Source organism: Eupeodes corollae, chromosome 1 (assembly GCF_945859685.1).
Source record: "Eupeodes corollae chromosome 1, idEupCoro1.1, whole genome shotgun sequence".
In the NCBI taxonomy this organism is placed as follows: Eukaryota; Metazoa; Arthropoda; class Insecta; order Diptera; family Syrphidae; genus Eupeodes; species Eupeodes corollae.
The window spans coordinates 286,867,900-286,891,805 of record NC_079147.1 but is presented as its reverse complement, the minus strand read 5'-3'; the positions used below and the strand labels follow the sequence as shown (position 1 = coordinate 286,891,805).

Sequence of the window (23,906 nt, the reverse complement as noted above, 5' to 3'; positions counted from 1 at the left end):
GATAGAGCAGCTTGCATTCTTCATCGTCATTCTGCACAAACGGAGAAGCTTGACAGGGATGCCAAAACTAGACATTGCTCTGTAGATCTTGTTCCTATAGATGCTGTTATACGCGGATTTAATATCGATAAAGAAATGGTGGGTATCGATTTGAAGCTCCTGCGTTTTTTCCAATATCTGCTGTAGTGTGAATATTTGGTCGATAGTGAACTTTCTTGGTCTGAAACCACACTGATAAGTACCTATCAGGTTATTGACAAACGGCTTCAGACGTTCAAATAATACGGTAGAGAGGATCTTATATGCAATGTTAAGAAGACTGATGCCCCTAAAGTTGGCGCAGTTTAGAGGGTCTCTTTTCTTATGTACCGGGCACAATGTGCTGAGATTCCACCCATCGGGCATGTTTTCTTCCGACCATATTTTGCAGATGAGTTTGTGAATGCTCCCTACCAAGTCATCGTCTGCTGCTTTGAATAGTTCAGCAGCGATGCCTTCACCTCCAGAAGTTTTATTTGACTTAAGCTTAAATATAGCTATCTTCACTTCATCAAGGTCGGATGGGAGGAATTGGAATTCCCTTACAGCGAAATTCGGTTCGTCATCGCCGTTATATAATTTGGAGAAGTGGTCTTTCCATATTCTTAAAATAGAATACGGTTCTACTACGATGTTCCCTTGATCGTCTTTAAAGGCTTCTGTTCGTGGCTGGTACCCCTGGGAGGTTTGTTTTAAATTTTGTTAAAATTTACGAACCTCATTCCTGTTGTGACATCCTTCTATCTCTTCGATCGCGCGCTTCTCATGCACTTTTTTTCCATCTAAGAAGCCGGTGTTCCTCTCTCCTCTTGTGCTCGTAGAGCTCGCGAGCAGCTCTAGTCCTTTTGTGCAGCACCGTTTTGTATGCCTCTTGTTTCGCTGCGTGCGCTTGCCGGCATTCGTAGTCAAACCTGGGGTTTTGCTGTAGTGGCTGTGTGAAACCTAGCACTTCAGAGGCAGCATCTCAAATGGGTTTAAGGCAATGTTGCTACTGGCTTTCAATGCTTAATAGGCAGCAAAGGACTCCTTAAGAGGTTATTTGAGACTCGATGGGAAAAGGACATGGCAATCTCTTGCGATTGAAGCCGTCTAACGTCGAAACTTCTCACAGTACTTCCTTGTTTTGGTTTGGCTCGTACCTTGGCTCCAAGGAGGTAGTGGTCCGAGTCAATGTTGGCCCCTCGGAATGTTCGGACATCCTGTATACTGAAGAAGTGTCATTTGTCAATCGCAATGTGGCCAATCTTGTTCCAAGTTGATTGATCAGGAGATTTCCATGTAACCTTGTGGATATTGAGATGTGTGAACTGCGTACTAGCTAATAGAACATCTCGCCGCGCAGTGAAATCGATCAGCCTGAATCTGTTGTCGGAGGAGTTCTCGTGAAAAGATGTCTTCTCTTCCTAGTTTAGCGTTAAAATTTCCTAGGGCAAATTGTATGTCATATCAAGGGCACTGCTCATAAGTCTTGCCTAAAAGCTCGAAGAATATGTCTTTGGTGTGTTCATCTTTCTCCCCTGTTGGATTGTCGTGATGCTCTCGCTCACACTGTTGAAACTCAAGACTTTATGCCTGAGTCTAGTTCCAACAACAAATCCACACCCAAATAGACGCTGTCTTTGTTCTCGGCAGCGGTCATCGTAGTATACATCACAGTCCATTTCGAGAATTCGTCCGCTGCCGTCTAGATAAAGAGAGGTGTCTTAGTGGAAACACCCCAATAGTTTCTTTACTGGTGTAAGAACCCAATCTCCAGTTGAGGCACTAAGCACCCGATGTACACCGCGGAGAGGGAGGGACAGGGGTGGGTTTTGCACGTTGGGAATGCACGTGTCTACCATTTGAACATCACTTTCACTTACAGCAGCCGTATTTTCAGTGGTACGATTGAAATGATGATGCACGATTGCAATCCATTTTCGTAAATGTCAGACTTTAAACAGACAAAACAAATTGGTTTAAGAACTTAGTTAGACGGACGTCGAATTCAAGCCCTTTCCATTTGAAACCACAAAATGGATAACCCGTCATAAGTTTTGTTTAACTGATATTAACATCAAAATATGGTAAAACCAGTTTGTGGTTGCATGTCAAATATAGTATTCGTAAGAAATGTATATTTCGAGATTTTAACCCAACATGACATTACATTGTTGAAGAAGAGTGGGCCCCACGATTCCGTGCGTCTGTTTTTCCTCGCCCAAACAAGTAGATTGAATGAGTTTAAACTTGAAAATTAGGGTTTAAAGCAGATTTGCAAACTAGTAACTTCAAACTTTAACGAATTGTTTGAAGTCAATATCTTCTTTTCTTCTCCTAATACTTGATTCGACACCATTTCTTATTCTAATTGTTTTTGTAGGTTTATGTGTTTTGTTAAAAAATTGGTCAATGGAATTTTTATAAAAAATTAACTAAAGAAACAACAAAATTTGACATATGATGAAAAAGTTAAGTTTAACATATATTTTCGTTAACAAGATTTTAAGATGAAAACCAATTCTTACCAATTTTAGTACGATTTCTTGAAAGTTTATTTTTTCATATAATTTTTTTTTATAACAGCGTTCATTTAACGTAAGGATTCTTATTTTTTCAGTTTCATAACCACCTTAAGCAATTGAATCGTAATACTAACACCTCAATGCTCAACAGTTAACCCTTGAGCTCAACTTCGGCCGTATTTCCATAGATACAGATTCGTTCTCAAGCCGTACTACGTGAATGTAGAATACTACTCGTCGCTGTAATTTTTTTCTGTAGTTTAAATACCAGTTATTAAAAGTCAAAACCAATGGGTATTGACATCTCCTTTCAAATTCACTTTCACTTTCCTTTGATTGACAAAATCGCCTTTAATAACGCATATTTTGAAGGAAGAATATGAAAGGAAGAAATTAGGGTATTTCGTATCTGAAACTTTTTTAATTTATTTTTCAAAATCAATATTTACATATTTATTTCTTTAAAATTTGAAGTTCAAAGTTAAAATTCACTCACAAGCTCAAAAAAAATCCCCAAAAAGTTCTTAAATACTTTTCAAGAATTTAAAAGCTATGAAAAATGTTGTTTAAACTAAAAGGAAAAAACTTGATTCTACATAAGCTTATAAAAAACACATTCAATTATGTTTGTCCTTAAAAAAATGCCTTTACAAGCTCAACATTTAAATTGATAATGGCTATCAATCAAGAATTTTTAAACAACATACTGTTATTCCATTTTCCTTTTATATTTTTTTTGTATAAAAGGAAGAATATGTTAACGACTATCCAGAGGCTCAATTTTATAAATGAATATATCCTTTCCAATAAAAACACTTCACTAGAAAATTATATATGTGGATATAGTCCCTTTAGGTATATTATCCATCGATTAAAAAACACTCTCATTATGTAGTCAAGAATACATATGTGGTCTTCAAAGAAAGTTTCAAGTTTCTCAACCTATAAAAAAGTAGGTTAGTAGGTATACATTTTGTAAGGCACCTTAAAAATCGTTTTGAATCTTTTTTGAATCCATTTAACACAAACACTCGTTTATAGCTTTCACCAAACTAAAGTGGCACTTTTTTTCTTTGAAAAAAAAAAGAAATTGAGAAACCTTCTTCTCATGAATCAGATATTTTGCAATAGGACTGTCTCGGGGTCAATTTTCCTCCCAGATGTTTGAATTGCTGTTGTAGGTTTTGATGATAAAGCTCTTGAGTATTCATATCGTGAAGCTTTTAAGAAATGCAATACTTTATGGTCAACAGAAATTTGTGTGTCTCTCTGGAGTTCAAAGCAATTAATACAAACCATTTATGACAAATGAACCTTTCTTGCAATAAATATTTGTGTCTAAGGTAACCTTCCTTGTTCCTTAATACTTTTCCATTAAACACGAAAATACTAAAAACGAGCACATTTCAATTGAATACACGATTATTTTCTTCCCCCTTAAATGTTCGTTATCGTTAAATCCGTAATGTTATCCACAACAAAAACCCATGTCCCAAATCCGTAATAAATTTTAAACTTAATTTAATTTTCAAGTTCCTAAAAACAAGAACAACAATTCTATCTTTAACCATATCTCTCTAACAACAAGAACAACAACAACAACAACAACAAAAACGCATTTACAATGAATTAACTTTATATTCTCTAAAATCTTCTGTTTTTTTTTAAGCTTGTACAACTTTAATTAATCCTTACATTTTCTACTTTCTATCTCGGTTTCAGACAAAAATAAAGAGCACACTACAAAACGTAAAATTAACTAACAACAGTCATAGCCACAGTCACCGCCACCGCCACAAAATGTCAGCAAACAACCGATAGATAGACAAACAAACAAAAAAAGTCAAGAACCAAAAAATAAGAGAAGGGACAAACTTAAGTGTCTCGAGGCTATGACAAAATGAAAACGAAACCCTTTGCGATAGCAGCCAGTGAGAAAATGAAATCCGCAATTTTGTATCCCTATGGTCCGTTAACAGGCACAGGATGCTGTCGGATGTTACATGCGAAACATTTGGCAGTGACCAGTGCCATATACACATTGGTAAGTTGTTTGGAAAAATATGTTACTCATACGCCGCAGTGAATTACAATTTTTGCCCATAGAGTTGGGGTTTGTGTTTTTGGGTTTGTTTTTCTACATAGTTTTTGTTTGTGTTTTTATTAGTTTTTGAATCGACTTTCCCATCCTGCCGAGACTGATAAAGAACAAGCACGTAGTAAAGTGGAATGGGGAAGTTGGGAAGGTTTATAGGAGTTAGTTAGGTAAACCTCTTGATATCCAACAGTAAAGCTGCTATGTTTAATTAATAATTAAGAGAAGGAAAACAGTCTTTTTGTGGCATATGTGTTTAAGCTTTTCATACTTTTTGTTGTTTGGAATCTTCATAGCATGAAGAGCTGAGGGTGTTAAGGCAAATCCTGGAAGTTTTTTCTTTGTAAAATCATGATAACTCTTATGTTATTTTTTCATAAACTTTTGGTTTGCTTTAAAAATTCACTCGTTTTTCAGTCTTGTATACTTTGTGTTTTTAGTAGTGAACTAAATCTGACAATATAGAAAATTAATTTTAGTGATGAATTTCAGAGGCATAAATTAAAGTCCAAAGTCGTAATGCTTTAAATTTGAGAGTCTACGTAGGTAGAAATTTATTCTCGCACCTGAAAGGTAAACAGAATTAGTAGATCTGTTTACATGGAAATCCTGAAACATGAGGATAGTGTGTGATGGCTTTTTTGCACGAGTAAGAGGTTGACTTGTTGCGGTTTCCAGAGTTCTTTAAAAAAGAAACTTGGGTTTAGAGTTTTTAAACCAACTTTTTTTTATCTTAATCGCTAGACTCTTAAAAATAATTTAACGAGTTTCATATAAAATTATATTTTCTAATAAATAAATATAAAAATTTGTTTACTGAGCTTAGGGAATGATAAACGGAGCAATAGCTATAGGACGCTGGGTTTGTCTCAATGATAATTAAAATTAACTTGTTAAAAATCCTAATATTCCATCAATTTCTAGTTCAAGCCTTACGCGTTTGTGACTTAACCTATTTGGTTATGGATCTAAAAAATGAACTGAGTGCTTTTAAAGAAAATATCATCGTCAAATCAAACCTTGAAACTTGCCAAATAAAGTAGTTCAAAGTGTAATAATAAGTGAATTGATAGTACCGGTGTTTGAAATGAATGCTTACTAAAAAATCCTATTTTATCTTATTTCCAACCAATCATGTCCTTATTTAATTGCAAATTTGAATCAAATTCTAATAAATGATGATTCAACAAAATTTTTGTATCGCTCATTCTCTTGATGATAACGATTCCGATAGTCCGATGCCTAGTCACTTCGTCAGTTGATAGCAATTCCGCTGTTCTCCCTAACACCAACTAAACCAACAATACTAAAAAGGAATCGAATACCCTTCAATTTGGCTCTCTTAAACGTTGCACAATAAAACCTCTTCGTTATGAAATAACTACGCAATTCATATTTCAAAGTTGCATGTTGAAACTCCAACTGATTCAATAATAAATCATATATCGTCTTAGATGCATATAATTGTCTTTATATCTTCTTCAATAACGACTGTTAATTTTTATTCAATCATCCGGTGAATCAAGTAAATATCAGTTCCTTAATCTAAAGTTGCTCAGATGTTGAAAGAGCCCTATGTGATTCCACCTAATGGGATTCCACGAATTGCTTTGAAATCTTGTATTGCTGCTCTTTCAGAACCATTGATGCGGTTTTTGAATGAATCCCTGAGGACGGGCCAGTTTCTTAAACGATTGGTAAACTTCTTAGGTAGGTAGGTAAAATGACGATCTCAAGGCAACCTAGCCTGAGATCCAATTAGCGCTGTAGTGCGCCGTTTTGATACCAGAAATTCGTTTTACCTGTGGTTAAACGGGACAGATTTATAGCGATTATGTTAGAGCCATTTTGTCGCATTGAGAAAAAAGATTAGGTCTCTAATCTTTGTCTCAGATAGATCATCAAGTTCGTGAAAGAATGCTTTTCCAAAGTATTTCATTCGTTTCACTTTCTCTTTGCTCACTACAACTACGGCAAAAGGTGTTGTAAGAGATACCCAACTTCTCTGCATGAACTCCTATAGGCCAATGTCCGGTACAAACCGCAACAATCCTGGTTATGTCTTGCCTTGGCCTGCACAGAAGATCGTTTGTACGGGTTTTATTGTTGATGGGTCATATCTTCCTAGATATAATGCAGTTGGGTAAATTTCTCCACCGTCGGTTTCATTCAGTTTGGTAGATAGAAAAGATCTTACCCTTCATAGCGCCAAGAGGAATGTTAACCATTTCCGCAAATGAGCTATGAAGGGCCGATCCTTGCCTGGCTAGCTCGTCAGCCCGTTCATTTCCCACGATACCACTATGTCCCGGAACCCAGATCAGGGTGACACCGAGGTTAATATTCAGGCTCGCAAACATTGCTGGACCAATGTAGATGAGGATAGGGCCGAGCTAATGGCTTTGACAGCTTCCCGACTGTCTGTAAAGATAGCCACATTTTGGTGTTGGTTTGGGCTTTGTTTAAGTATCTTACATGCCTCCCTTATTGCCAGCAATTCAGCCTGAAAAACGCTAGCAAAGTCAGGAAGCCTTAAGGATTTAGCTACATTTAGGGACTCAGAAAAGATCCCAGAACCAACTCCACACTCCATTTTTGAGCCGTCAGTAAAGATGGTTGTGTCGAAACCTATCGACACGATGTCATCCTCCCAATCTTCTCTGGATGGGAAAACAACCTTAAAACTCTTTCTAAGGTTCAAAGTAGGAGTGCAGTAGTCAGTGTCTACCGAGATGATATCCGGGGCAATCAATTTCGTTGTGTTGCTGTGACCATAAGGTTTTGACAACCAGCTGTTTGATTCCTTCAGCCTAATAGCGCTGCAGAAAACTATGTATTTAATAAAAAGGTCGATTGGTAGAAGATCCAAAATAACGTTTAAGGCGTCCGTTGAGCAAGCACGCATGGCCCCTGTGGTGCCCACGCAAGCTGTTCTCTGAACCTTCTTTAGCTTATCAATATTATAGGCTTTGCTAAGAGCAGGCCACCACACAATCGACCCTTATGTTAAGATTGGACGTACCACGGCTGTGTACGTTCATAAAATCATCTTCGACTGAAGTCCCCACTTTTTGCCGAAAGTTTTGCTGCAGGCGTAAAAGGCAACACAGGCCTTCTTAACCCGTACTTCAATACATAATTAGTTTTCAGTTTAGTTTAGGATCGAGTAAAACTCCCAAATATTTTGCACTGGAAGACAATGATAGGATTTGACCGTTGAGCCGAGGAAGCGTGAAGGGCGGTACTTTAGTTTTGGTGTTAAAGAGCAACAGTTCAGTTTTACTTTGGTTAACTCCTAGTCCACAACTCGTGGCCCAGCTGCTAAATTTTTTCAAAGCTGACTCTGTGATTTCACTTATCACAGAGGTGTACTTTCCTGACACCAATAGCACCAAATCATCCGCATAGGCTACCGCCTTCACTCCACATCTCTCTAATTTAACGAGAATTGTATCCATGACCAGAAGCCATAGAAGAGGCAATAGGACACCACCCCGGGGTGTTCCCCTACTTACGTGTTTTGCTGCGATTGCATTGCCTAGAGTGGCTCGAATCTTCTAACCACTGAGCATGAAAATAATAATGGAAAGCTTCTTACATTATAACCATTTACAAATCGGGACCCAAGCAAGATGTAAAAAATGATCGTCCTATAAGTGAGCTCTCAACATTTCGGAAGTTATTTGAGGAAATCGTAAATAATATATTAACTTTTATAAGCAAATATATCATTTGGCAGTTTCAACAGAGTTTTGTATATAGAAGATCGACAGCAACTAGACTAACCATTCTATGCAATGAGATAACAAGTAAACTTGAATATGGTTTTCAATCTAATGTTATTTACACTGATTTTTCCAAATCTTTTGACAGTGTCAATCACGAAATTTGAATAGCTTAAATATCAGCTTTAGGTTTTCATTTGAGTTTTTTTTTGTTATGGTTGGAATCTTATTTGGTAGTTCGAACGCAATTCGTCTTTATCACTTCCAATATCTGTGGCCTCTGGCGTTCCCCAAGGCAACCACATTGGTCCTTTACTTTTTCTCCTTTTTGGTAATGATATTCCTCTAATCATTAAGTCTTCTTTTTGTCTTATGTTTGCTGACGACATTAAATTGCTTAAATGTAATAAATTGGCATCTGATCAAATTCTTTTTCAAAACCATTTAGATAGTTTATTTAGTGGGTGTTCAATGTAATAGTTACATCTTAATGTGTTTAAATGTAACTTTGTATTATCAAACTTTCATTATTCAATAAATCGTGTCATTCAAAGAATCTTGGAATCATTTTTGGTCGGAAACTAACTTTTTCATTTAACCTCGACTTTAATGTAGCGTAAGCTAACTTCTTACTTGGTTTTATATCTCTTAATTCCAAAGAACTATCTGACCCTTTAGACTCAAGACGTTAGACCATTACTTGACCATGTTAGACCATTACTTGAGAATTGCTGTTTAATATATAACCCGTACTATTCTCTTTATTTTAGTTGATTTGAAACCATCCAAAAACTAGAATAGCAGATTAAAATGCCTTCATACGGTACAATACGTAATCTTCTTGAACTTCAACATTTAAAAGAATGAAAGAAAAGACGATATTTTGACATAGTTTTCTTTCGTGATATTCTTGCTTATCAAATTGATTTCTCCTTTCTTTTTTCGTTGATAAAATTATATATTGATTAAAGAGAGCTGCAAATAAGTAATTTATTTCTTGAAATATTTCTTAGAGTTATTCTTTATCCTGACAGTTAGCTTGAAAGTATTTACCTAATTGTAAAGCACTGCATTTTGTTACAAGATTATATTTTTTACATTATTTGTAGTCTACTTGATGAATTAATAAATAAACAAAAATAAACAATAGCTGCAAACTAATCGATGGAATTGTTTTCCCTGTCCCTAACAGCAAACTGTAGAATAATCGGTCGACCTATGCCGACTTATTCGACCTATACTTATAAGACTAAAACAGCCTAATAAACAAGGCTAAAATCAAAACTATAACTGACAACCTGCGTCCGTCGTGTCACAAAGAAAGTGAAGCTCCCTGTCCTAAGCACAAAATTGGAGAAAAAACGTGAAGCCCTAGTCTTGTCCGTCATACAAGCAAAAGGAGTGGGTAGAGAAAAGTATTTTGGGACACAAACATCAAGAGACGTTCCAGTTCTCGAGATACTAACTGTGTTAGGATTACTTTCCTTTAATATTCCTTTATAAATAGTCTGTGAAAAGTCACTGTGACTTAAAAGCAGGGGTGGAATCGGCTAAGGTGATTTTTGATTGTCACCTTTGTGATCATAAAAAGTGATCAAACTAATTTTTGCGTCTGTGTAAGGTGATCACCAAATTTTGTTTAGAATTTGGTATCACTTTAAAAGAAATTCACTGACGTTTGTTACAATTTCAGTGGTTGTATTCAAAAACCGATCTGAAGCTATCCGGATTATTATGTAATTATAAGTTTTGATGTACCAAGTAGCCACGATGATGTTCTGCCTGCACAATAGTCAGCATATAACTTTTCTCGTTTAGCACTCTGTCTCCATACAAAGCTGTCGTGAGCACTCCCGCCATATTTTGCATTTATTGCCAGAATTTTTCTGTTCTCGTTGCAGATATAGGCAACAAAAATTAATGAATCAAAAAATTGACTTAAGATCATAGCGTTTACACTATGTCTTCCTTTTCTATTGGAATACATATGCTCATTTTCCGAAGGGCGGAGAATCATAATATAACTCCCATCAATGCAGCCGATAACTAGGAAGCAAATAATAAAATAAAAAACAAGTAATAAAATTAGTTTATTTTTACTAAAAAACAAAGTCCTATACCTCCAGGAATTTGATATTTTTCGTAGAAGAACATTTTTGTTGCTTCTAAAGGACATTGATTAAATTTGATTGTAAGTGGGCACAATTTCATCTCCATTTGTTTTAAGGTCAAAGAAATAACATCACAAACAGTACTTTGGCCCATTGGAGCTGACCAGTCAGCGCCAACTTGCCTTTGGTAGCCACCACCTCCAAGAAAATTTAAAGTCACGGCTAATCGAAGAATAGGGGGAATGTGTGTTGACCGCATATATAGCACATATGCGTACTTACTTTGGACTTGGACTATCAAGAATGTTTATTTTATTGCGGAGGTTAATCCTCAAAAGCCGGACATTTCTATTATGATTAATATTTTCATTTTCAGAATGTAAAATCAAAGGCACAAACACATTCATATTGTCTTGAAATTTCAGCAACTAAAATAAAATTCAATTTCCAATGAAAGTGACAACTAAAGAGCTGTCACCAGAAAAAGTCACCAAATCGTGATTGTCACCGGTGACTATCACCTTACACAGACTGAATTTGTTGATTGTGACTGTCACCTATCACAAATCACCTTACCCGATTCCACCCCAGGTGAATGGAAAAGCTATAACGTAATCTAGTTCCTCGGCATCCTTATAAGTTTGTGTTGTTGTTAAGATTTTATGGCTCAGTTTTGTACGTACACACGCACGCACAGATATCTTTCTTAAAATCTTTTATTTCTAGTCCATGGACCTTGAAACGTCGAGAAATGTCAAAATTTTCAATTTGACAAATCGGACCCATTACAATAACTTCCTATTGGAAGTTAACTAGGAAGCACATTGTGAGGTGGGGCCTAGTGACTTACAACTCTTAACTCTTCTTGTGTGCGCGTAATAAAATATTGTAATAATCCTCAGGCATGGAGGAGACTTACAGTTTTAAGCCGAATCCGAGTAACTAATTTAAGAAAGCACTTTTCATGACAAGAATTACTCTTGGAGAATTTATCAATTCTTCGCAAGGGGCAGTAACCGTGAACAAAGTTTTAGATAGCGAACCGAACCACCTCGCCTACCTACTTACTTGATTAATGAGGTTTTTTTAAGCGTCTAGAGTTTTGAAAACGCTGCTTTTTACGTAGCTATAGAGAAGGTAATCCTAGAGTGCCTGATAAAATAATACAAATTTAAGAATAACGCAACTAGACCATACTTTTTATATTTTGTGGATGCTCCTTTTTGAAACCACATACATCCGAAGTCTATCTTCAATTACTTTCGAAAGAGGATTTTGTGACTGGTTAAATTGGTGGAAAATTAATAAGATTTAATAATATATAATCTGGAAAACCAATAACCTTACTTGATTCGCCAAAGAATTTGATGGCTTTAATTGCATAATAAGACGCTACAAAGCTAGATGGACCTGGACGCCAACCAACATGCGTATGCAGCCAGCTTGGTTTGTACCTAAATATCTCCAGTTTTGTACCCCAAGTTGGTTGAGGTCCTTTTCCACCTGCGTGCGGCACTACTGCGCCGCCGTCCCATGGAATTGGATTCGAAGACCTTCCACGCTGGAAAGTTGATGTAAACACGTACGATCCACATAACCCAGCTGTCCTAGTTGTTATGTTTTCATTCGTTTGATCAGATCAGTGCCACTGTAGATCCAAACCTCAGTGCCATAAATGAAAATTGTTTGATTTCAGCAATGATGCCGTTGTTTGAATTTATAGCGGTCCATAGTGATGTTTTGCCCAAGACGTCATCGTTCAGTCTCCTACAATCTCGATGAAAACATAAATGTACTTGGTTTCTTTCATCACTAAAAAAATCTTCTCTTCTTCTGTAGCAATGCTAAGAAAAGCACCACTGAGATCACGCTTGATCTTAAAATTATGTCAATATCATCGGCGTATCCTAGTATTTTGACAGACCCTAGAAAGATTACGCCTTAGTTGCCGATTGAACGATCTTGAAGCAGTCACATGACAGTGAATCGCCTAATCTAAAACCGTTTTTGACATCAAAAGCATCTAAACGGACAAATTTGATACGGAAGCAAAAACTAGACATTTTTCTTTAAATTCTTTTCCATAGATACTGTCATACGCGGCCTTGAAATTAATGAAATGATAGTGGGTATAGATTTGAAGTTCCTGTGTTTTTTCCACAAAGAAATGGGGTTGTTTAATATTCGTAGAATGATCTAATTGACTGATTTCTAAAAACTATTCTTAATGACTGTTTACCAGCAAAAGTGAGAATTTCAACTTTGAAAAACAAAACTTTATTTGTTTTCCAGAATAAAATTAAATTTTCATAAAACTAAAAAATAAATCAAACAAAAAGAATTACACCCTTAAGTCTACTACTTAAGAATCCTTTTAAATTCAAATACCACAAGAATTTTTAATCGACCAATTCTCCCGCACTGAAATCCCATCTCATCCACAATTTGAGGTCAATTATATACCTACCTAACCTTCTACCTATAAATCCACGAACACAAACGTTGACTTCAAAGGACTAAGTTTTCATCAAACTTCAGTTAAGTATGTAAATGCATAATTCTCTTTTTCTCTCTCCCTCCCACTCTGTCTCTGTCTTTCTCTAAAGGATCTCCTTTCTGGCATATTAAAGTTTACGACAATAGTTTTTTAAGAATGTTTTCTGAGGCAGGCATGTGTGAATAAAAAATTTTTCTCTGAGTTAAAATAAAAAATAAAAATTAAAAAACTTTGAAATGAAAAGTGTTGACTCAGCATTGAATCAAAAAAAAAAAACAAAATGAAAATGAAAAATTTTCAACCTCAAAGATTTCGAATTACAGTCAAGAATAATTGCCATGAAAATGAGCTCTAAATGGGGATTGTGTGCTATTTTGCTATATAAGAGTTAATTATGTAGATTTTTAGTTTAGTTCTTTTTTTAGCTTGTGTCTTGATATTTAATGGGATAAGAACTTCTGAAGTAGTTTATATGCCTTGAATGTCGCACATTGAGTGCTAAAGTTGAGCAATTTAGAAAAATGAAGTACTTGAAAATGTACGTAATGTTGGCATTATTTGGAAGTGTGCCTGATGAAAAAGTACTTTCAGACAAAACCCATTCAAACAATTCCGGAGTTATTATGGTTTTTGTTGAATAGGTAAGTGCTTTTATGGCATTTAAAAATTTTCAAGGAAAACACTCCGTGCTATAGCATCTCAGGGAGATACCAAAACTGGAAAGCAATTAAGCTTGAGGAGGTGGCAAATGTAACAAACCTACTTTAAACTGTTGCAATCTACATGTGGATAGTATAGTCACTTGCTTGCGAAATCATATATCACATAACTTAAGCAAAACGCACTTAACTAACACTTAACCGTAATACTAGCTAGTACATGTCACTTTATCTCAAGCTGCCTAAAATAGTACAAAGCATCAGTTTAACACAGCAAGAAATTTAACATCATCACAATCTGAAATAGCATGTGCCAGTAAATCACAGTGTGAAGTAGAAAACATCACTTAATCAGATTTCAAGCTGAAAGATTACAGACCTCATTAAGTTACCACGTCACAATTTAAAATACCTAAAGTCAACAAATTGCAGTTAAAATAGTGACTAAGATATGAAAATGTCTTTGAATCAAAAGTTGAAATAATACTCCCGTCACTTTTCGAAAATGTATACACAACATGCCACTTAGTCACAATTTAGGTTAAAAGAAGTCAATGGATGTCACACTGAGTTAGCAAAAATGTCACTAGCTCACAATCTAAAACAAATCACATTCCGATATGACAAAAAACTCTCACATCGCAATATGAGATAGTAAATATCACATTCTGAAATAGTGCAAGTAACTTAATAATTAGAAAAAATAATTGTATCTAGGTCTAATCTTTGGGCAACAGATATGACTTAATTACCAGGCCATAACTTGAGATTAATCATGTCACTTTTTTAGTTTCTGAGAAGAAAATATAATACAAATTTTATACAATCACTGTCTGAGGTAGCCAAAATTTTGTTCTAAAAGAATACTGGCATGGTTTAAATCCGACTATTATTTAATCCCAAATTTAAAATAAAAGCCGTTTTAAAAGTATAGCCTGATGAGAACATCAAACGTCGGTTATTAAAAGATGAAATAAGAGGAATTCCACTTTTATATGAAAGGTCACTTCGTAAGATATTAGAAATAACAATCTGAGATAGCAAATAAAGGGTTTTTCAACTGCCACATGAAATTTTTTTGCCCGGTGGTGGCCATTTTGTTTTGGTGACAACTGTCAAATCTCTTGTTTTTTATTCAGTTGCTTATGCCAAATAAGTATGGAAAATTACACGAATGAACAGCACGTTCAAATAACAAAACTTTATTATAAAAATGAGTGTTCGTTAACGCGCCCATTTTACTGCAGACGTGGTGGCCCTTCACAGTTGACTCTTCAACATCTTTTGTGGCCAAATTTGTAAACAGTAAATAATAAGTTAACATCCGTACGTTCAAGAAATCCAAGATTGGCAGAGAACATTGTCGTGATCCGTGAAAGTGTACAGCAGAATCCGAGGCAGTTTATTCCTCGCCGTGCACAAGAACTCGACCTTTCGCAGACTTCAACTTGACGAATTTTGGGTCGGGACATGAACCTTCACCGGATAGGATGAACATAAACAATGCGGTTTGTTGGCCGACTGGGTTTCGAATTCTTGAAAGAGGATCCCAATTTTGGCCGAAAAATCATGTTTAGGGACAAAGTGCATTTTGAGATGAATTCCGTATATGAACTAGACCAATCCACTCGAGGATAATACATTCTCAAAAAGTTACCATTTGGTCTGGATAGGAATAAGAGGAAGAATGTCAATTGATATATTAGATGTGTCTTAATTACTGGTGGTAGTACCCGCGGGATGATGGTTTGTGGCTTAGACTGCCGAATATTCTTTCGTGCTTTACTATTGCAACGAAGTCCTATAGATTAGATTAGATTAGTTTGAATTCTTTATTTCGATAATAAAATTACATTAATTTAAAAGCTAAGAATATAAGGACATGGCGTTGTTGCCGTCTGCCTGATAGATATTTCAGTTAAAAATAGTTTAATATTATAAAATTGTTTTTTTTTTTTTTTGTGTTTTGTTTTTGATATAAGAAAATAAAAACTGTATTTTTTAGAGATTTTTTTATTTTTTTTATTTTTTTTACGATTTTACATTCTCAGCGATTTGAGACTTAAAACATCAATTTTTCCGTGATTTGAAACACAAAAAATATTAAATTCTCAATTTCCATAACTGGATAAATGACCGCTCAAAAGCTACTTAAGCTAAAGCATGTTTGCAAAATTTAAACAGATTCGTCTTACCACTCAGCCCGTTAAGATTGTCAATAAGTTGGTCCGTAGACAAAAAACTCACTTGGAAATATAGCCGTCGTATTTCTTGTAATATTGGGCAAACTACTATGAAATGATGTATATCCTCCACGTCTCTTCTATTGCAAAGAGTGCAAATTTGTGAGAGGTCCGACAAAGTTGAGATTAAGGATCTCGACTCTAGCTTTAAAAATGTTGACGATAGCTTCCGAAGTCATATCTTTACGAAAATAGTTTGAATTTGATGACAATTGATGGTTTAAGCGCTTGTATATGTTTCTGCTTGCCGATGAGGATGCACTTTGCAGGTGTTCGAAATAAAGTTTTTCATCAATGTTAGCTATCAAAACCGCAAACATATTTTCTCATTCCTATACATTATTTTCCCTCAAGGAGAGTACTATATCAACTCCTGCAGCAATCGCGTTGCATTCTCTAAAAGGCATTTGTACGGAGCCTTCTTATCAAGATCGTCTTATGAAGCCCATTTTCTCTTTTCATAAATTTAGCTAAATAGTCGGAGAGTAGTTTCAGATTCTGAATATATATTAGTGCTATTCCCGATTCGACATGTATGGAGTACGTAGGTGTAGCGTTAGGCAGTTTAAAAAGTCTTTTAAAAAAGTATCTTTGTAAAGTCTCGAATTCGTCTATTTGAGCGTATCCAAAAGCTTGGACACCGTAACATAAGCAAGAATTTATTGTTGCATTGAAGACTCTTTACTTTGATGCGAGGTCGATAAGTTGGTTGCAAAACAAATATGGCCTCCCTGTTTTCTCTTTCGCATGTTTGCTCGAGATTAGGTTATAGGTCAGCAATATACATAGATATTTAAACTCACTCACAATTTCAATACGCTCGTTGTTGATGTTCCATGATTCTTCAGCACGTCGTGCATGCCGCCTAGATTCAAATATTATAACCTTGATTTTTCTAGTATTGATCCGTAAGCCCCAAGTTTCGCAATATTCTTTAAGTCTGTTGATTTGCAGTTGTTAAGAAAATGTACCACATCGTCTGCATACAGTAAAACTTTAAACAAAGATTCGTAAAATATTACACCTCCCGGTAAGATTTCACAAACCGCATCAATATAAAGTGCAAACAAAATGGGACTTAAGATACATACTTGGGGAACTCCTGCCGCTGTCTCAAAACTTTCGAATAAAAAAAAAAAAAATTCGCAAGGCCAACAGAAGATAGTTTGTAAAACAATGCTTGTCAATTGACCGTATTAAAAGCAGCTTTAAAGCCAATGAAGCAGTTGTAAAGCTTTTTCCTTTTCTCCAAATGTTATCTTTCTATGCTTGTAAGCGCAAAAATTTGGTCTACCGGATCGAAACCCAGCTTGGTAGGTACTTAAGCGGTTGTTTGTCTCTATCCATCTCGTGAGCCTCTCGTAAAAAATAAATTTTAAGATTTTCCTCATTTTCATTTTTTCATTTATTTCATTTCAAATGAAATGAAATGAAATGAAAATGAAAAATGAAATGAAAGATTTTCCTTAAAGATTTAAGAATAGATATGCCTCTATAGTTTTCTGCAAGAGTCCTTTCATTTCCTTTAAAAATAGCGTAAATAATGGCTGTGTATGCAAGCATCATTATAATGTTGGTTGAACCGAGGTCTTATACAACGGGGCTCGAGTCAACAGAATTGACAATTTCGTGATAAAACTCGTTCGAGGTCACATTGCAAGAGCTATGTCATCGACCAATTATTTAATTTTTGGGGTGTTCTATCCAAACTACGAGTATTTTAAAGTGCACGCTTGAGCGGCTTCATTCCACCAGAAGCATTCCTCTCCTTAAATTGGCAGTTCTGCTAATCAACCAATTCAGACGACGAATAGTGGATAGGTGACTCCTGTACCATCGGGAAGTCATGGCACAAGACGGAACAGAGCTTCTTCGGTTCAGTAGGTCTGTGTCCGAACGGTACCGAACTGATAAGGTGAAGCAAGAGACGCAGAACGAAAAAAGTCATTATATTGACTAATTTGGTAGTCAATATAACTATTTGGTAGTCAATTTTAAGCCGATAACCGCGATAGTCAATAGAATAATTTTCGGTTGTCAATTTTTGGATCCGAAATTCTGTTAAAATTTGTTAGTCAATATGACAACTTTGGTTGAAGGAAATTCAAACTACGGTTGTCATGTTGACTAATTTGGTAGTCAATATACTACAACTACGGAAGTCAATATAACAATCCTCGAAAATGAATTTTGGGTAGTCAATATGACAACCAAATTGTCATATTGACTACCGAAGTTGTTCCACTGACTTCGTTTCTTTTCATATTGACTACCCAAAATTGACAATCGAAAATTGTTCTATTGATTATCCAGGAGTCAATTTTGAAAAATAAGGTTGTCATATTGACTTTTTTGGAAGCAAATGCGACAATTTGGCCAAAATTCAGTTTGACTATCGACGATTGTTAATATGACAACTTTTTTTATGTATACTTGTTTTTTAGTTTAAGGGTTTGGTTTTGAGTAGAATAGGAATTGACAAATCCTTCAAGAGTAATTGTCATGAAAAGAGCTCTCTCAAATTAGCCGTTCGGATGCGGCTTTAAACTGTAGGTCCCCTCCATCCAACAACAACAGTACTCGCACACAGGAACGGTTGAGAGTTGTAAGTCTAAAGGTTCTAGTTCTCAAAGGACTGTTGCGCCATCCAATTTTGTTTGTAAGTATTTTCGGTAGATATTAAGAAAATTCAGGTCTCAAACAGTCAAAATGTCACAAAACCTAAAATAAGACATATGCCACTTTTTAAAACATTACACAAGCAATGACATTTAATCACAACTTAAGACAAGAGATATTACTTCATCAATTCTTAAAAAAGAAGAAGATACTAAATCACATAGATAGTGGAGATGTCACTGAATAAAAACCTGAGATAGCAGACATTTAATACATCTTAAACTTACTTAAGGTAGCACTAACGTCCTGTGTGAACTATAGGCCCTCACCCAACCAACTTCTCCATCTAGCTCGGTCCCTAGCTATAAGTCTAAAGTTTCATGCTCCAAGTTGGGTGAGGTCACTTTCCACCTGATTCGTGGTCTTCCTTTACTGCGCTGTCCTGTGGGTGTGGATTCGAAGGTTTTCCGGGCCGAAGTATTGGTTTCCATGTGCCATTCGTTGCACATCTAACCTTCTAGTTAAGTCCTCTATACTGTACAGGCCTTACAGCTCGTTCGTTAAATCTTTTTGTCCACTTATCTTCTATACATATACCGGAATGTAAATGATGCGAAGAATTTTTTTTTAGAAACGACCTTTCTTCATCTGCTTTTGGTCATAGTCCATGCTACTGCACCGTACAGCAGGACGGGTATCATGAGGGTCTTAAAGATCGACACTTTGGTCGCTTCGCTACTTAATTGCTTTCTTAGCCCAAGGAAACAGCGGTTAGCAAGAGTTATTCCTCGTTTGATCTCAATTTTAAGCGTTCATAGCGGAGCCTGGGTAGACGAAGTCCTAAACTATCTCAAAGTTACGTCTGTTGATTTGATAGTTACGTTTTGACTTGATAACTGCAGGTCCTTTTTCAGTTAATCCGTCCGTATTTGAGGCTTGTTGGTGCTTCGCAATTTAGTTTTTTTTATGTGGTTAGGAAGTCGCCCTGACACACTACCTCCAACCTAAAAGACCAAGGCCTTCGTGATTTGAAAATGTCGTAGTAGCCCAAAATTGTGTTCACTAAGTTGTTCAACCTTACTGGAACTGTACACGCCACTGATGATTGCATCATAGGAATTCCTCCGCTGACGTCTATATGAAAGAAATCATACAAACGTCACTTAAAACCACAGATTTATACAACCCACTTTAAAAACACAACTAACTGAATCACAATTTGATTTAAAAGATATTTCTTTCTTTAAATTGGTTTATGTCACTTATTTGTAATATGAGGTTGTAGATTGGAGTTGACACTAAATCACAACATGGCAAAGCAGATGGCACTTATTTCCAAATTTATAAAACGTCAATAAATCATAGCCTGAGATAGCAGACGTATAGAATCACAGTTTAAGATTGCATTATTCACTAAATCACAATCTGAAATAGCATAAGTCACTAAAAATAAAACTTTAATACAGATAGCACTAAATTATAACTTAAGATAGAAGTTTTTAAAAAAACAAAACTCGACATACTATGCATGCCACTAAATGCCGCATAGTAATGAATTGACTTAAAACCACAGCTGGATACACAAGACTCCAAATAATCATAAAAAGTAAAGAACGAGTCACAATTTAAGATAAAATATGTCAACTTGTTTAAAATTTTGTATATAGTTTAATTGATCAAATATGTAGACATCTAATGACCTCACTTAAGAGGTAACAAAAATCAGTGACTGATTTTTAACATTTTATTTTATCACAAATATTGGTTTTAAAAATCATTTTAAAACAACTTGTATTATAAAATGTCAACTAAAGTTTTGTTTTTAAGATTGCCGATGTCATTTAATGACAACGTAAAGTTGCCACTAAATCACTATTTTTTAACCTTTGGTTGTACTTTACAAACATTTTAAACTATATATCTTTTTTAATTTCAGAACATTTCAATACTAATCGTCCTCATATATGCGTGGCGAATAAGTGTCAATGTCAGACGATCCGGCGAATTAGAGGACGTCTATTATGGTAAGTCAATACAAGACAAAACTGCCAATCATCGTATACAAAATTTGTTCTTATATTTTCCTTTGAAGCTTATGTTATATAATTTTTGATGTTTAAATCCTTAAAGCCTCTAAAACCATTAAATTTGACTTCCGTTGCAGGTGTTCAAATAGCCTACTTTGCTATAATCGGGACCCAGATGTCAATGATATTCCTCAGCGTTATGTTGATGTTTGGCATTTACAAGGTAAAATTGAAAATCCATGCAAATAGTTGTTATATGTATATTGAAAGAAATGTGGGGGTTAAAGGGAGGGCTGTACACTTTTATACAAATTGTATAAATCCCATACTTAATTCCCATGTCAAAAACACTTCCGCGCAGTGACACAGAGTGTAAACATTATATATTCCAACCAAAAAGACTACATCCCCTGAAAACCGCATATGCTTTTCCCATTCCCTAAACTATGCCTAACCCTTAAATCATAAGCCCTAAATCCAACCCTACCGAGTATACGCATTTCGGCAGCAAATAGCAATTTTGTTATTCTTGAACATAAGGTTTAAAGGGGAGGAATTGTGGTTGGCATAACCAGACATAAACCAGAAGCCGGTTTGCGGGAATTGGGGAGTAGGCACTTTGAAATTTGACGTGGCACTTCCTCTCGTATCACATCGCACTTTGTTGACCTTTTTATGGTACAAAAAATCGAGAACCCTGATGTTTTGTGTGGTTTTATTTAAGTCCTTTGCCATCTTATCCGTTCCGTGGCCGGAAATACGCCAACACTGCCTTCCAACAAACCCGCATAAACAAAATAGGACCGTTTTCTATAAAAATTTAGATTGATGTTCGAGGCATTTCATAAATATAGTCGCGAATTATTATTGGGACATGAAATCAAGGATACAACATGATAAATTGGTTGGGTGTTGGACGGGAGTTTTTTTATGCTTCAAATGGGCCAAGCCCCCAACCAAGGATATTTAAAGCTTTCACAAATATTTTTGGTTTCACATTCGAACACAATATTTATGACCGGAGTGTGTTTGAAATATACGGGTACAAGATTCCTAATGGATGTTATATTATTGACTTTGAGGAAGAATTTTGTGGAGGGCTCTTTGCAAATCAAATAGGACTATAATATTGAGATGTTTTTGGCTTTGTGTGATGTTTGCTAAGGGCTTTCCTATGTCAAAGCTATAAAGTGATGGAATAGCAAATGTTCAAACAACATTACACACATGTATGTATTGTGTACGTATGTTTTCGTTTAAGCCAAAATGAAAGAAACAGAGAAAAGCCGTTTGTGACTTAGGAGAAAACAAAAAGACAAAAGTCTCAAAGCAAAAATATGGCTATGGAATTTATTATGAGTCACTTAAGTCTTTAAGGACATAAACATCAACAACAAAAAAAAAGAAAAAAAGTAAGATACGGAATATTTGTAGTCCTTCAAAGGAATGGAATTTTAACGTTTTTATCGTGATTTTATGGTATTATGGTCAGCCAACATCATTAAGATTGAAAATTTATTTGGAATTCATTTAATCGAGCTATAAAAAAGTCATTATCACTGGAAAAGTGCTTAAGAAATATTTTTACATATTTTTTGTCTGAAGAAAGCAATTAAAAACGTTTTTGGTGCAGAAGGGAAAAAATATTCTCTTGAAAACCATAAACTGACACTTTCACCATAAAACTAAAATATTGAATTTATTTGAATTTTCGAAGTTAAATCATTTTATCTCGTTCCTATAATTTATTTGTTTTCTTTTATAGCATGAAAACTGTATTTAAAATCCTCTTTGGTGCCAAATGAAATAGTTTTGAATTCATTTCACTTTTTCGATGTGTTTTCATGGTCAATATCTCCATAATTATTATATCACTCAATGTTATAAGATATCTCTTTTAAAAACTCAAAACAAAAAATAAATGTGTTACGTCCTCAATATTGAGTTTCTTCAGAACTGCTTTTACGGCAAAACTAGCGTTAAATCAGTTTCACGTTTCAAGCTTTTCAAACATTTGAATCAGATATCAGTCATATCAAAATAGTTAAGAGAGTTTAAATGGCATTTAAATCAAGTTCCTAAATTTCAAAACTCGAAACCAATATAACACTAGTTTTGGAATAAAACTAATTTTGATAAAGCTGAAAAATACAAGTTTAAAACATTATTTTGATGTTTTTCAAAAATTGGATGTGACACAAAAATGGTAATTTTAAAATCTATTTGAATGTTTCTATTAAAAAGAGTATGCAAAAATGGTTAAGCGTTTGTTTAAGACAGGTAAAATCTAGCATAGCTCGAAAATTTTATTAACCAATTATATAAACAAAATATTAAAGATATGGATTATACGAGTAGATTTGGAAAATCATTACGAATTTGATGAAAAATACACCAACAACACAAATTTTAATAGCCTCAAATCAAAGGTTTTTTAAAAGTTGCTTTTTATGTGTCACAGTAAGTTTTTGAAAAACATAAAACAATTTTGAAAACTTGTATTTTTCAAATTTGAGCTGATAGTACAAACCAAATTCAAAATTTCTTAAAACTTTATACAGAGTCAAATTAAGACTCATAACTAATAAGAAACAAAGTAAGACACAAAAATGATTGAAAAAGTATCTTAAAGACAAAACTTTGAACATTTCAATATCATCGTAGAACTTTCTTATAACTGAAAAACAGATTTTTAGAAAGATATCTGTGCGTGCGTGTGAATGTACGTTCGTACGTCCGCAAGTTGAGGAAGTTTTTTGTCGTCCGTACCTCAAGAACCAGTTGAGATATCGACTTTAAATGCATTTTGTTAGACAGAAATAATGCAAAACGGACTCCCATGAAAATTGAGTAGGTGGTTTTTCTATAATAGTAATTTAAAAAAATGGTGAAAATGTTGGTTACCCCAAAATATCTCACGAACAAATCACGCTACAGACTTGAATTAAATTTTCATATATTCTTACGTGATACCAAATAGTTTTTTTTATAAATCCAAAAGCTGACCTCGAATACTTTAACAACGAAGAATAATGTTTTTGACATCTGGACAAATTTTGAGCAAAATCTAATTGCCAGTTTTTTAATAAAATAAAAACCTAAAAAAACATTACCAAAAAATGGTAAAAATTGATTTTCGAGTCAAATATCTGTGAACGTACGGACGTACGTTTTTTCGTTATCCATAGCTCAAGAACCAGAAGAGTTATCGACGTCAAATAAATTTTGTTGTGCAGTTAATTAAGCAGAAAAATGCAGAAAGGGCTCTCAAAAAAATTGCGTGGGTGGTTTTTTTACCATAGCAGTTTGAAAAAAGGTAAAAATTTTGGTTAACCCTAAATATCTTACGAACCAAAAACGCTAGAGACTTGAATTAAATTTTATATA

At 34.9% G+C, this 23,906-nt stretch overlaps 1 protein-coding gene across 1 annotated transcript in view; it reads left to right on the top strand.

Moving 5' to 3' along the window:
* The first annotated feature begins 4,323 nt into the window (after window positions 1-4,323).
* Window positions 4,324-23,906, top strand: part of LOC129941402 (uncharacterized) — a 36,783-nt gene continuing 17,200 nt past the window's right edge. Inside the window, exons 1-3 of the mRNA XM_056050026.1 lie at window positions 4,324-4,587; window positions 20,429-20,516; window positions 20,657-20,742. Of these exons, the coding sequence (XP_055906001.1) occupies window positions 4,444-4,587; window positions 20,429-20,516; window positions 20,657-20,742 (318 nt within the window). The 5' untranslated portion in view covers window positions 4,324-4,443. The remainder of the gene's footprint in view (window positions 4,588-20,428; window positions 20,517-20,656; window positions 20,743-23,906) is intronic.